Here is an 11,729-nt window from a genome sequence, read left to right as displayed (position 1 = left end):
TTTGTTTCGGTTTGGTTAGTTGTTCGTGTAGGAGCCGAGTAGTATTATTTTCTGTGTGTGCGGCTGGCTGGGGGTATAGTTTTTATATATTTTTGTTAACGAACACTGGTAACTTGGGATATATACAAAAATGTTTGTCCTATTAATTGTTGATTAGTTTCTATAAAGTTCAAATAGTCGATTCTTTCCACTTTGGAATTCACTTCATTTTCTATATTTAATAGATGATTTTTAAACTTTGCTAAACCATCATCCTCGGATGGAGTCGATTCGGAAGATGATGTGGATGTATTTGAAGACGAAGATGATGATGATAATGGAGTGAAGTTACTATGGTCAGATCCTAATGGGAGATCTGATTGATCCAAGGTGAAGTTTATAATCTTGTATCCTATGATACTATGACATGAATTGCATAAAAGATTATTTATTAATAATTGCTGATTTAAAGTTGAAATATTATAATCAGTGTTTACATTTGTTATAGCGTTTGTATTTGAATTAACCACAGGATTAGAACAACAACTGCAAATGAATGATGATTCATTTATATAATCATCATCATAACAAGTACTTGTATTGGTGGGACTAATATTATATTTACTATTATACATTAAGTTGTTATTGAAGTCGAGATTATTACTAAGATGATGATAATGATGAAGATCTGAATAGTGAGGTATAAGTAATCCCATAATATGATGGCTTATTATTAACTAAATAAAACAAGCTGATTATATTGCAACCTCTTATGTTTTTAAGTTAAATAAAAAAGTGATAAAAAATGAATAAACCCGGTGATATTTATATTATTTAATTAAAACACTAGTTTCATGGAAGTATGAACTAAAATCATAACATCATAAATCTCTTAAACTGGTAATATTTTTAAATTATATACCATAAAATTGTCCGACCCACAGTTAAGCTCTGTAAGCCGAAACTACCAACTTGAAAGATAGATGAATTATTCGTAAATATTTTATGTATCACAAAACTAAATCACTTTTTTTTGTTTGTTTGTTTTGGGTGTTTGAAATTAGGTGCGCAAAAACGAAAAGTTCGTAAATGAAATCAATTTAGAGAGAGATGGAAAGTTGTTAACAAATTTTTCTTGATCACCAGTTCTGGACTAATTAATTTGCTGAGCTTTTTGTTATTTTATTTTTACTTTATATACGTCTCGTAAAGTGACGATATATAGTTAGAACTGAGTTCATTAAATTAAATTAAATTAAATAAACTACGAACTTATTCTTGTAAAAAAATAATACATAAGTCAATAAATTTCACTACTTATTATGGTGAAATAAGTTTTACGAATTCTGATAAATTTGATTGATAGGTGTTTCAGAAAAAACCAATAACAATGAAAATAGCAACAGAGAGAGAGAGAGAGAGAGAGAAATATTGGAAGAGCCAAATATGCCAATGGCTTAGCGAGAAATTGTGTGTGTGTGTGTCAGTAATGTAGATGTAAATTTGTATTGTATGTATTATTATTTCATCGTTTTAAATGTATATCCATGCCATGTTCAATACTGAGGATAATGGTTTAGGAATTAGTTAGTTTCAATGTGGGGGTATTCTTACAAAATAAACCATTAACTTATTATTAACTAGTTGCTACCCCTCTACAACAACAACAAAGTACGAAACTTATAAACATTACATACTATAATTATAATCATCCCTCCCGGCTATGTTGGTAAAAATAGATCTTACTGCTTGCTTTTGACATGTTACATAATTCTATAGATAACGAAAGTTTAATGTGGTACTTTCTTTCATTTCGGTTATAAATAGTAATAAAGCTCATCAAGAAGTTTAGTAAAAACCAGACCCCTGAATGAATGTCTCATTGTTTTAATTATATTTCCCAACTCCTACGGGATCTTAATCCCGCAAAATATTTATATCTCTTTAACCCAATCATTTAAAAAAGTGTAGTTAAAAATCCCCCCCAGTCTAAAATTGTAAAAATATCGCTTCGAATGAAAAATAAAAAAAAAAATAAAAATAAAAATTCAAAAAAAAGTTCAATTTACGAATTTTCAAAACAGGCGCAAACAAAAACAATTTAAACCAAATTCTTTTACACGTAAGCTTTATAAACTATCATTGATTATCATGTGACTTGCTGTGTCCCCCAAAACTAAGGTACTTTCCACTCGTAATATGCTTCATCGCAATAATATATCATAACGTCATGTCTTTAATATATTTCCATTTTGGAAATAAAATTAAAAAGTCCCGTAAATTGATGTGTGTGAAGGATTGATTACGCATATTTAGTAAATTTAGGCGCTATCATGTACTTATAGCGGCTATGTTTAGCATTTGCATACGAAGGAATAAAACTACCATATGATAGTTCGTATTCTAGAAGATTATTACTAATATGAAAATTAAATAGAGCTAATATTTTTTAACACCAAAGAGAGTCCAAATAAAAAAAGATTATCGATAAATACTCAAAAAATATAAATGACCACTACCCACGATGATACGAGAATTCTCCTTAATTTACTTCACTCGATCACTAACATTGAGAGATAGAAAGATATCCATGATACTCAACCTACATTTCTCAAACATCAACCCAAATCCCGATTTGTTTGATATGTTTGCGATGTCCGGAAATTGTAGTTTTATAAACAGCGATGTGTCCGATTTAAGGTTGCAAATTTTTTTTCTCTCCTTCTCAATATTGAAAAATGCTAAGAAAATTATTCACTTTTGTAATTACATACAATGTTCAATCGGCATTTACTATAAATGGTTCAAATATGTCGTTGAATACAGAATAAAGAAGGTTTATAAACCTGTCAGGTCTTATGTTCCAAAATTGTAACATTCATTCCAAGAAATTTCCTAAATGGGTTGCTAGATATAACTGTTTTTTAATAGCTCACCGATCACGATCTCAATGGTTAATATACTTAAAGTTTGATGATTGGATATGTATGAAATTGTTGGACCAGCATGGTTGTTTTTACTACAGAAAACGGTTTAGATTGTTTCCATTAATGGACTCTCAAAATAGTTTAAATAGGATCAAATTTATCAAGAATTTTGCAAAATAAATAGCAATATATTAATTCAATTTAACCAACAAACTAACAAACAATTTAAACATGAAAGCCGTTCTTTTTACAATCTTAGCTACTGCTTCATTAGCTTTAGCTGATGACACTATCACTCAAGCTCCAAGTCCAACTACCAACAATCCTTATGCTACTTATCCAGCCGTTGCAAAGACTGCTTCTATTAATGGGTTCGCTGATAGAATCTACGATCAAATGCCTGATTGTGCTAAACCATGTTTATTCGAAGATACTGGTAAAACTCCATGTCCTTATTGGGATACTGGTTGTTTATGTGTTATGCCTCAATTTGCTGGTTCAATTGGTGAATGTATTGCTCAAAGTTGTAAAGGTGAAAATGTGGTTGTTGCTACAAGATTAGCTACTTCTATTTGTTCAAGTGCTGGTGTTTGGTCTCCTTATTGGATTATTCCACCTCCTGTTTCACTGGACTTATCAGTTGCTGCTGCTGCCACTGATGCAGTTGCTACTAATGATGCCTCTGAACATAAAAGAGATCAAGTTGACAACCAAAGAGATGCTGTTGCTAAAGCTGCTCCATCCTATTAAGTTGCGAATATAGATACTTTATAGATTTTCCATATATAGATACGATTAATTGTGTTCAATAAATATAAATATGTATGAATAAATGTATTTGAATTATTGCAATCAGATTAACAGTGGTGACAGAGTCAAAAAAATTAAATTTCAAAAATAAATCACGTGCAAATAAACGTGACTAAAATGTTATCATATCACGTGAGCCATTATCTTTCAAAAAAATTTTGACAAATTAAAGATAAATCAATGGTAATTATTAATCCAAGTTAATGCAAAATTTATATCTTTTATAAGGTTAAAATTTGATAGATATAGTCATGACTGCTACCGAGAAACCAGTAGTATTAACTACTGAACATTTAAACCATCTTAATGAAAAATTACAGCATTTAAAAGCGGAACAAATTATAGAGTGGGCTTATCTTACATTTCCAAATTTATATCAAACTACAGCATTTGGATTAACTGGATTAGTAACGATTGATATGATTTCTAAATTAAAACCTTCATCTGATTCAAGTGACGATAATAAACATATAATAGATTTAATATTCCTTGATACTTTACATCATTTTCCCCAAACTTATGAATTAGTAGATAATATTCAAAAGAAATATAATCCCAAAATTCATATTTACAAACCATTAAATGTTGATAATGAGACGGAATTTTCTGAAAAGTATGGTGATCAATTATGGGAAACCAATGATTCATATTATGATTTCTTAGTAAAAGTTGAACCATCTCAAAGAGCTTATAAAGAATTAAATGTGGTAGCGGTATTGACTGGTAGAAGAAGAACTCAAGGTGGAGCTCGTGGAGAATTACCCGTTATTGAAATAGAAGAAACAAGTGGTACGATAAAAATAAATCCCTTATTCAATTGGAATTTCGCTCAAGTAAAGCAATACATTGATGATAATAAAGTTCCATATAATGAATTATTAGATTTGGGTTACAAATCAATTGGAGATTGGCATTCCACCGTTCCTGTAGCCGACGGTGAGGACGAAAGAAGTGGAAGATGGAAGGGTAAAGCAAAAACGGAATGCGGAATCCATCAAACCAGTAGTTTCACAAACTATTTAAATGCTGTAAATAGTGAATCAGTAGCAAAATAGGTATAATATATAAATGTAAATCGTCATAACAAAAATTCCGCGTTAGGAAAGCGGATATTATTTACGAATTAGGAAATACGGAATTCGCAACATCTTCTGATAAGAATTGTAAACTAAAAAAAACGAACAAAAAGATCAAAAACATGAAATCACTATAAATATCATAGTTTATATCTTGAAGCCTTATTTTTTTAGCAAATGATCTGAGATCTATTTAAGCGACAACTACTACTACTATCACTACTATGTTATTAGATTTGGTGTATGATTTATATGAATATATTTTTCTGAATCCATTGGAGACTCAAGCTCTCATATTAGTATCATTCATAACATACTACTTGTTTATATATCCATTCTTTATATCTTCACTTCGAAATGTACCGGGACCATACTTGCATAGGATCTGTTATTTTACAGCGTTGAATGATCAAAGGAAGATGCGGTGGATCACAAAAGTTCATGACTTGCATGCCAAATATGGAAACATTGTCATTTTATCCCCTAATGAAATCAGTGTTAATGGGAATGCAAAATTTATAACTGATATTTATGTTAAAAATTTCCCCAAATCAAAATTTTATGAAAATTTTAGAAATCATGGGTTTAAAGATAATATGTTTGCTAGTCTTGAGAATGATAGACATATCAAATATAAAAAAATTGTATCAAATATATATAGTAAAAGTGCCATCTTTTCCAAAACCAATAGTACGAGAAATAATCTTGTTAAGAAAGTGGGGAATTTGGTTGATGCTATTTACAAATCATCAGTAGATGGTATAGAACCTGATTATATCAATGCCAAATCAATTCATAATATTCATGGTAAAGGTCATGAAGGTTCAGATTGGTTCAACTTGGCCAATAAAACTAAAAATTTAGGTATTGATGTATATTCATTATTTGCATCGTTAGCATTAGATGTGGTTTCAGCATTTGAATTAGGTAATGAAAATGGTACTGATTTATTATCTAAACCTGAACAAAGACATATCATTGTTAGTCATAGAGAAGTGGCAAGTATGGTATTTTGGACAACTTTAATGCCAAGATTTTGGTCTTGGGCTGCTGGCAGTCGTATATTAAAGGCTCTGGAAGATGTTACAAAATGGCAATTATCATTATATGCTAATGCCGAAAATAATGTACCAAAGTTTGGTAAAGATGAAAATCTTACAACTTTAGAAAGTTTTAAAAAAGCAGGTATTACAGGTGAATATGCTTATTCGTTTCTTACTGATAATATTTTTGCAGGTCATGAAACAACTGCTATTTATCTTACATATTTATGTTATGAATTATCGAGACCAATCAATAATTCAGTTCAACTTAAATTACAACAAGAATTAATTCAACAATTTAGTAATCCAGTTAAAGGTGCTGTTATCGATGATCTTGAAATAGTTGATAATCTTCCATATTTGAATGCTATTATGAATGAAATTGGAAGAATTCATGCTCCAATTCCTGGTGCAGAACCTAGAATGGTGGATAAACCTTATTCGATAAGATTAGATAATGGTGAATATATTACTGTACCTACTGGTACAACCATTTCAGTTCAACCATATTCGATGCATAGATTAGAGAATGTGTTTCCAGATCCATATAGATTCATTCCAGAAAGATGGTTACAATATGATGATGAAAGTGTGGAGGATTTCAATCAAAGAATTATGAAACAACAAAAGTATATGATGCCATTTGGAAAAGGAATTCGAATGTGTTTAGGAATGAATATTGCTTTAATTGAAATGAAATTAGCAGTTGCTAATTTATATTGGAGGTTTGGGTCTAAACTTTGTCAAGATTGGTGTGAGATCACAGAATATAATAATGCTGATTCTACTGAAGATAAAGTTAAACCAAATGTCATTCAACTAGGTAAACAATTTGCCGGTAACAACGAGACAGATGAAGAGAAAATGGTCATGTATGATCTGTATACTATACGTCCATATAATGATGAATGTTGGTTAGAATGGTATGAAAATTTTACCCAGTAATTGAATTATTTGTATATATATATATAGACAATATATGTGTCAATCCTGATAGAAGGGGCTGATCTATTTTTATACCGATACCTCCGTTTTCAGGATAGCACTTTTTTAGTTTGCGCTCTGAAGATAAATAGAAAAAGGGAAACGTTTGTGAGCCATACCGCCATCACTCAAATCAAAATCAAAATCAAAATCAGAATTAACTCAAATCAAATTGGTAACACTTTTCTTCTTTTCTTTTTTTTTTAAATTGGCTTTTTCAATTTACATTCAAAGTCAAGTCAATTGATAGAATACTTGATACATCTATATAGATCAATGCTTCCGTTTGCTTATCCGTATCCTCCAGAACAATTGGATGGGTTCTGGGGTATCCCCACTTCAACTATAGATTGGTGCGAGGAAAACTATGTGGTATCAGAATATATTGCTGAAGCTTTAAATACTTTTACCAATTCAGTATTTATAGCTTTAGCCACTTTTGCTATATTTCATGCTTATCAAAATCATTTAGAACCTCGATTTCTATTTACTGCATTTGGATTTTTACTTGTGGGGATTGGTTCATGGTTATTTCATATGACTTTAATGTATCATTTTCAATTATTAGATGAATTACCTATGATTTATGCTACTTGTATACCATTTTGGTCAGTATTTAGTGAATTTAGAACAAAACGGGAATCAATTATAGTTGGAATTGGAATTTTCTCTGCTGCTAATTTATTAACTTTAATTTACTTACACTTTAGAGACCCCACCATACATCAAGCTGCATACGCTCTTTTAAATGCTTGTATTATATTTAAATCATTATCATTAACAGGTGAACATGTTGATGATAAAGGAGCTAAATCTCAATTATATAAAACTATGACAATTGGAGTTTTAATCTTTTTACTTGGTTACTTTTTATGGAATCTTGATATTCATTTTTGTACATTTGTTAGAGGTAAAAGAAGAGATTGGGGAATTCCTTATGGATTTGTTTTAGAAGGTCATGGTTGGTGGCATATCTTTACTGGAACTGGAGTTTATTATTATTTAGTATACTTGGAATATCTTAGATGTTTCTTACAAGGTACTGATGAGTTTTTTGAATTTAAATGGGTGGCTGGACTCCCAGTTGTATATTGCATAGATAAGCATGGTCTTCAAAGACATAAAGCCATTAAAGCATTAGCAGCTGCTGATGCTGAACTTTCAGAATTGGATAAGAAAAATCAATAAGTAGGTCTTTTTTTATATATCAAATAGGCAAGAGCCAGGCCAGGCCAATTCAAAAATAATTTATATTTAGCACAAATGGGGATATTTTAATTTTATTAATTAAATTTTTTTTATATTTAGAAATCAATGACTGTAAAAAGTATATAGCAAGCCTCAAAAAAAGAAAAATAGAAATCAAATACGAAAAAGTGATGCAATTTTTCTTTTCTTTTTCTCAGTTGCAGCCATCGCCTATTCTATTGTTTATACCAATGTTTTATAAATTAAGGATCTCAGTAACTAACTTTTCATTCTTAATACCATTCTCCTCTACTAAAGTCTTTAAATTCTCTATAGCATCATTACTACTTAATTTACATGATCCATCAAGTTCATTATAACAAGCTGCTTTCCATTGTTTTAACACTTGTTTTAATTTATTTAATCCATCATTAATTTCTTGTTCATTACAATTGGTTCTCTTATTTTGAATGAATTTATCACCTTCAGTTAAATTAGAATCTTGTAATTCAGATGCTTTCCTCTTAGCCATATTAACAATCTTGGTTGGAAATTTAACTAATTCTGCCACATGAATACCAAATGATTTATCTGAAATACCAGGTTCAACTTTATACATTAATGTTATATCATCATTATTTTCATTGGTAGAATCCTTTTCAATATGAGCTGTGACATGTAAATTATCAACATTGGGATATTTTGATGATAATTGAGTTAATTCATGGAAATGAGTTGCAAATAAAGTAAAACATTTCTTTTCGGTGATTAAATGTTCCAGAATTGACCACGCTAATCCAAATCCATCATAAGTAGATGTACCTCTACCTAATTCATCGATTATAATTAATGAATTATGAGTTGCAGTAGCTAAAATTGATGAAGTTTCTAACATTTCAATCATAAATGTGGATAATCCTTTTAATTGAGAATCACCTGCACCAACTCTTGATAAAATAGCATCAAATATAGGGATTTCAGCAATAGCTTCATCTTCATCTGATACAGGTATAAAGCTACCAATTTGACTCATTAATGCAATCACACCAACTTGTCTTATATAAGTACTTTTACCACCCATATTTGGACCTGTGATAATCACAAATGATTTATCATCATTGGAAAATTGAATATCATTAGCAATGAAATTAACATCATCTTGAACTTCAACCACAGGATGTCTTGCTTCTTTTAAATTAATCTTTCTTTGTTTAAATTCAGGACTATCCATAGATGGACTTAAAGGATGTAATTTTGGTTTGATGAATGATATAGGGGCTATGATTGCCACATTAGCAAAACTGGTTAAAACATCTAAATGAGAAATAGTTAATGATAATGCAGTGAATACTTGTTGATAAGTTAAACTTATAGCAAGGATTTCTTTAATTAATTCTCTTTGCTTTTTATTATATTCCATTGATGTTTCATTATATTGTTTTGATAATTGAGTTAATTTCTTAGTAGTGAAGAAAACCCCGGCTTTAACCACTTGTAATTCATTATATTTATTATTAGTATTTCTTAACACATGAGAATCAATTCTGGTAACTCTTAAACACCAACCATGTTGAATATGTTTTTCTAATTTTAATTTTTTATCAATTTCCATATTTAAATCATCAGAAACTTCTTCTTGTTGTTGTTTAATTTCGGAAAGGGTATGTTGTAATTTTTGATCAATTTCAATTAATGAATCATCGAATTCAGGTTTAATATTAAAATCAGTATGTAATAAATCATATGATGAAGTAGAATCCAATGGTGATAAATCTACTGTAGTTTCAATTAATTCTTGGAATTTTAATAATAATTCATAATCACGTTTAATAGGTTGTAACCAATATTTTCCCACTAATGGATCAGTTTCTAAATCAAGATTTTCAATTAAAGTTGGTAAAATTAAAATCAATTGATATAATCTTACCACATCTTCTAATTTTTTATTTTCATTACCGACAGATTTATCAATACCGATAGAAATCTTTTTAACTAATCTTTTAATATCAGGAACTTGACTAAGAAAATCTTGAGTTAAAAATACTCGAAGATTAGTATTTGAAATTAAATTTTCAACTAATTGATGTCTTTCTTCAATCATTGATAAATTTGTTAAAGGTTGTTTCAACCATTGGGATAATAATCTAGAACCAGCTGGAGTCTTACATCTATTTAACAATTCAAATATCGAACCGACATTATTATTTGATTTTGATTTTGATATCGTATTTCCTGATATGGGGAAAATATTAAGTGCTTTCATGGTTGATGAATCTAATTTCATAAATGATGATAAATTATATTGATCAATGGTAAAATTATAATCATTTTCACCTAATAAATTCAAATAATTAATTAAAGCATTAGTACAAGATAATGAAATTTGATAATCAGTAGTATTAATCCCCTTGGAAGCTAAAATAAGTTCAATATTTGATTCTTCATCATTATTTTTTTCATTGATAACGATTTTAGATAAATCTTGATCAATATCTTTAGTATTAAATAATGATGATTTTATAGTACTAATAACCAAATTACCAATTTTATCTAAAACTTGAAATAATTTAATAAATTCAGAATTTTGATCATCATTAGAATAATTAGATGGTAAAACTACTTCTTTCACACCTAATTGTAATAAAAGACTTTCAAGATTTGAAAATAAATCATTATCTTCAAATTCAGATAATTGAATAGTAGCATTCAGAATATCAATAAATGATACTCCAATTTTTTTAACATTATTGGTAGCACCTGATTGAATATATTTCAAAGCAGCAATGATAGGATTTGAACAATCTTGAAACATGGATTCTAAATTAACTCCATATTCCATACTTAAATTTTCTAAATTACCTGCTGTAGCCGTACAAATTAAATCGAAATTTTTATTAAAGATTTCAAGTTTGGAATGTTTATCAATTAAGACAAATTTCAATACATTATTTAAGAACACTTGAGATGCGATGGTGACGTATTTGTTCTTCTTTGATTGATTATATTTGATGACTGATTGAGTTTTATAGATATTATCAGCAATCAAATCAGCATCATCATCTAAAGCGGTGAAATAATCTTTATTATTATCAATAATACGAATGGTAGCTTGATCTTTAGGAGGTAACTTGGCAAACTTGATGTAGAACAGTCTTTCATCAGCGTTGTCTGTGAACTTTAGATCAGGCCTAGAGCTGGACATGATTTCAATTGATTGATTGATTGGATGAAAGAAGATAGAGTATTTGGTTGTAAACGAAATAAACAAGAAATTAAAATTGTAAACGCGTTTGGTGTTGTTGTTTTTTTGTTAGTTAGAGATTTCGCGATTTGTCATTTTTTGGTTTGTCGTTTTTTATATTTTTATGACATAACTTTGCGACAAACCAAAAGTGAGGACAAATAAAATATGACGTATGGTACAAAAGGGCTCGACACAGAGAGAAGGAAATATTTACAGGGGTACTGTTCTTGGCATGATGATTTAGAGAAGATGATCTACTTCCATTGATAAGAATTGAGGATGTATATAACAATTGATTATCATATGAATTGACTATGTGAAATTAACATTTAAACTGAAAAAGGATAAAATTCAATTAATTAAAATAGGAGGAGGAGGAGGAGGATCAATCAAATTTTAACAGTGGCGTTGTTTAGTATTTCTTTTTTTTTTTTTTTTTTTTTATTTTTCCACTCCATCCCCACGAGATCATCCAGTG

General features: G+C 29.4%; 6 protein-coding genes across 6 annotated transcripts; 4 read left to right on the top strand and 2 right to left on the bottom strand. All coding sequences in view use genetic code 12, as the record gives it.

Moving 5' to 3' along the window:
- Nucleotides 1–95: 95 nt before the first annotated feature.
- On the bottom strand, nucleotides 96–695 carry DFJ63DRAFT_337250 (uncharacterized protein; the record flags this gene model as incomplete). Its single annotated transcript, XM_064908521.1, has 1 exon — nucleotides 96–695. One exon carries the CDS (start codon nucleotides 693–695, stop codon nucleotides 96–98), a length of 600 nt encoding a protein of 199 aa, XP_064759861.1.
- Nucleotides 696–2,995: 2,300 nt separating this feature from the next.
- Nucleotides 2,996–3,811, top strand: CSA2 (Csa2p). The gene has a single exon (XM_064904234.1). The coding sequence runs from the start codon at nucleotides 3,138–3,140 to the stop codon at nucleotides 3,654–3,656; it is 519 nt and encodes a 172-aa protein (XP_064759860.1). The 5' UTR covers nucleotides 2,996–3,137; the 3' UTR covers nucleotides 3,657–3,811.
- MET16 (phosphoadenylyl-sulfate reductase (thioredoxin)) lies at nucleotides 3,812–4,816 on the top strand. The gene has a single exon (XM_064904233.1). The coding sequence runs from the start codon at nucleotides 3,968–3,970 to the stop codon at nucleotides 4,769–4,771; it is 804 nt and encodes a 267-aa protein (XP_064759859.1). The 5' UTR covers nucleotides 3,812–3,967; the 3' UTR covers nucleotides 4,772–4,816.
- Nucleotides 4,817–5,016: 200 nt separating this feature from the next.
- On the top strand, nucleotides 5,017–6,972 carry DFJ63DRAFT_308362 (uncharacterized protein; the record flags this gene model as incomplete). The annotated part of the gene is made up of 2 exons (XM_064905510.1): nucleotides 5,017–5,551; nucleotides 5,621–6,972. 2 exons carry the CDS (start codon nucleotides 5,017–5,019, stop codon nucleotides 6,778–6,780), a joined length of 1,695 nt encoding a protein of 564 aa, XP_064759858.1. The 3' UTR covers nucleotides 6,781–6,972.
- Nucleotides 6,973–7,006: 34 nt separating this feature from the next.
- YDC1 (alkaline dihydroceramidase) lies at nucleotides 7,007–8,135 on the top strand. Its single transcript, XM_064904232.1, has one exon. It carries the CDS (start codon nucleotides 7,096–7,098, stop codon nucleotides 8,005–8,007), a length of 912 nt encoding a protein of 303 aa, XP_064759857.1. The 5' UTR covers nucleotides 7,007–7,095; the 3' UTR covers nucleotides 8,008–8,135.
- Nucleotides 7,999–11,694, bottom strand: MSH2 (mismatch repair ATPase). The gene has a single exon (XM_064907221.1). It carries the CDS (start codon nucleotides 11,207–11,209, stop codon nucleotides 8,264–8,266), a length of 2,946 nt encoding a protein of 981 aa, XP_064759856.1. The 5' UTR covers nucleotides 11,210–11,694; the 3' UTR covers nucleotides 7,999–8,263.
- Nucleotides 11,695–11,729: the final 35 nt, after the last annotated feature.

This window comes from Scheffersomyces coipomensis (genome assembly GCF_036884675.1).
Source record: "Scheffersomyces coipomensis strain NRRL Y-17651 chromosome Unknown DFJ63scaffold_7, whole genome shotgun sequence".
Lineage (NCBI taxonomy): Eukaryota > Fungi > Ascomycota > Pichiomycetes > Serinales > Debaryomycetaceae > Scheffersomyces > Scheffersomyces coipomensis.
The sequence above is the reverse complement of the archived record's forward strand: the minus strand, read 5'-3'. Positions and strand labels throughout refer to the sequence as shown.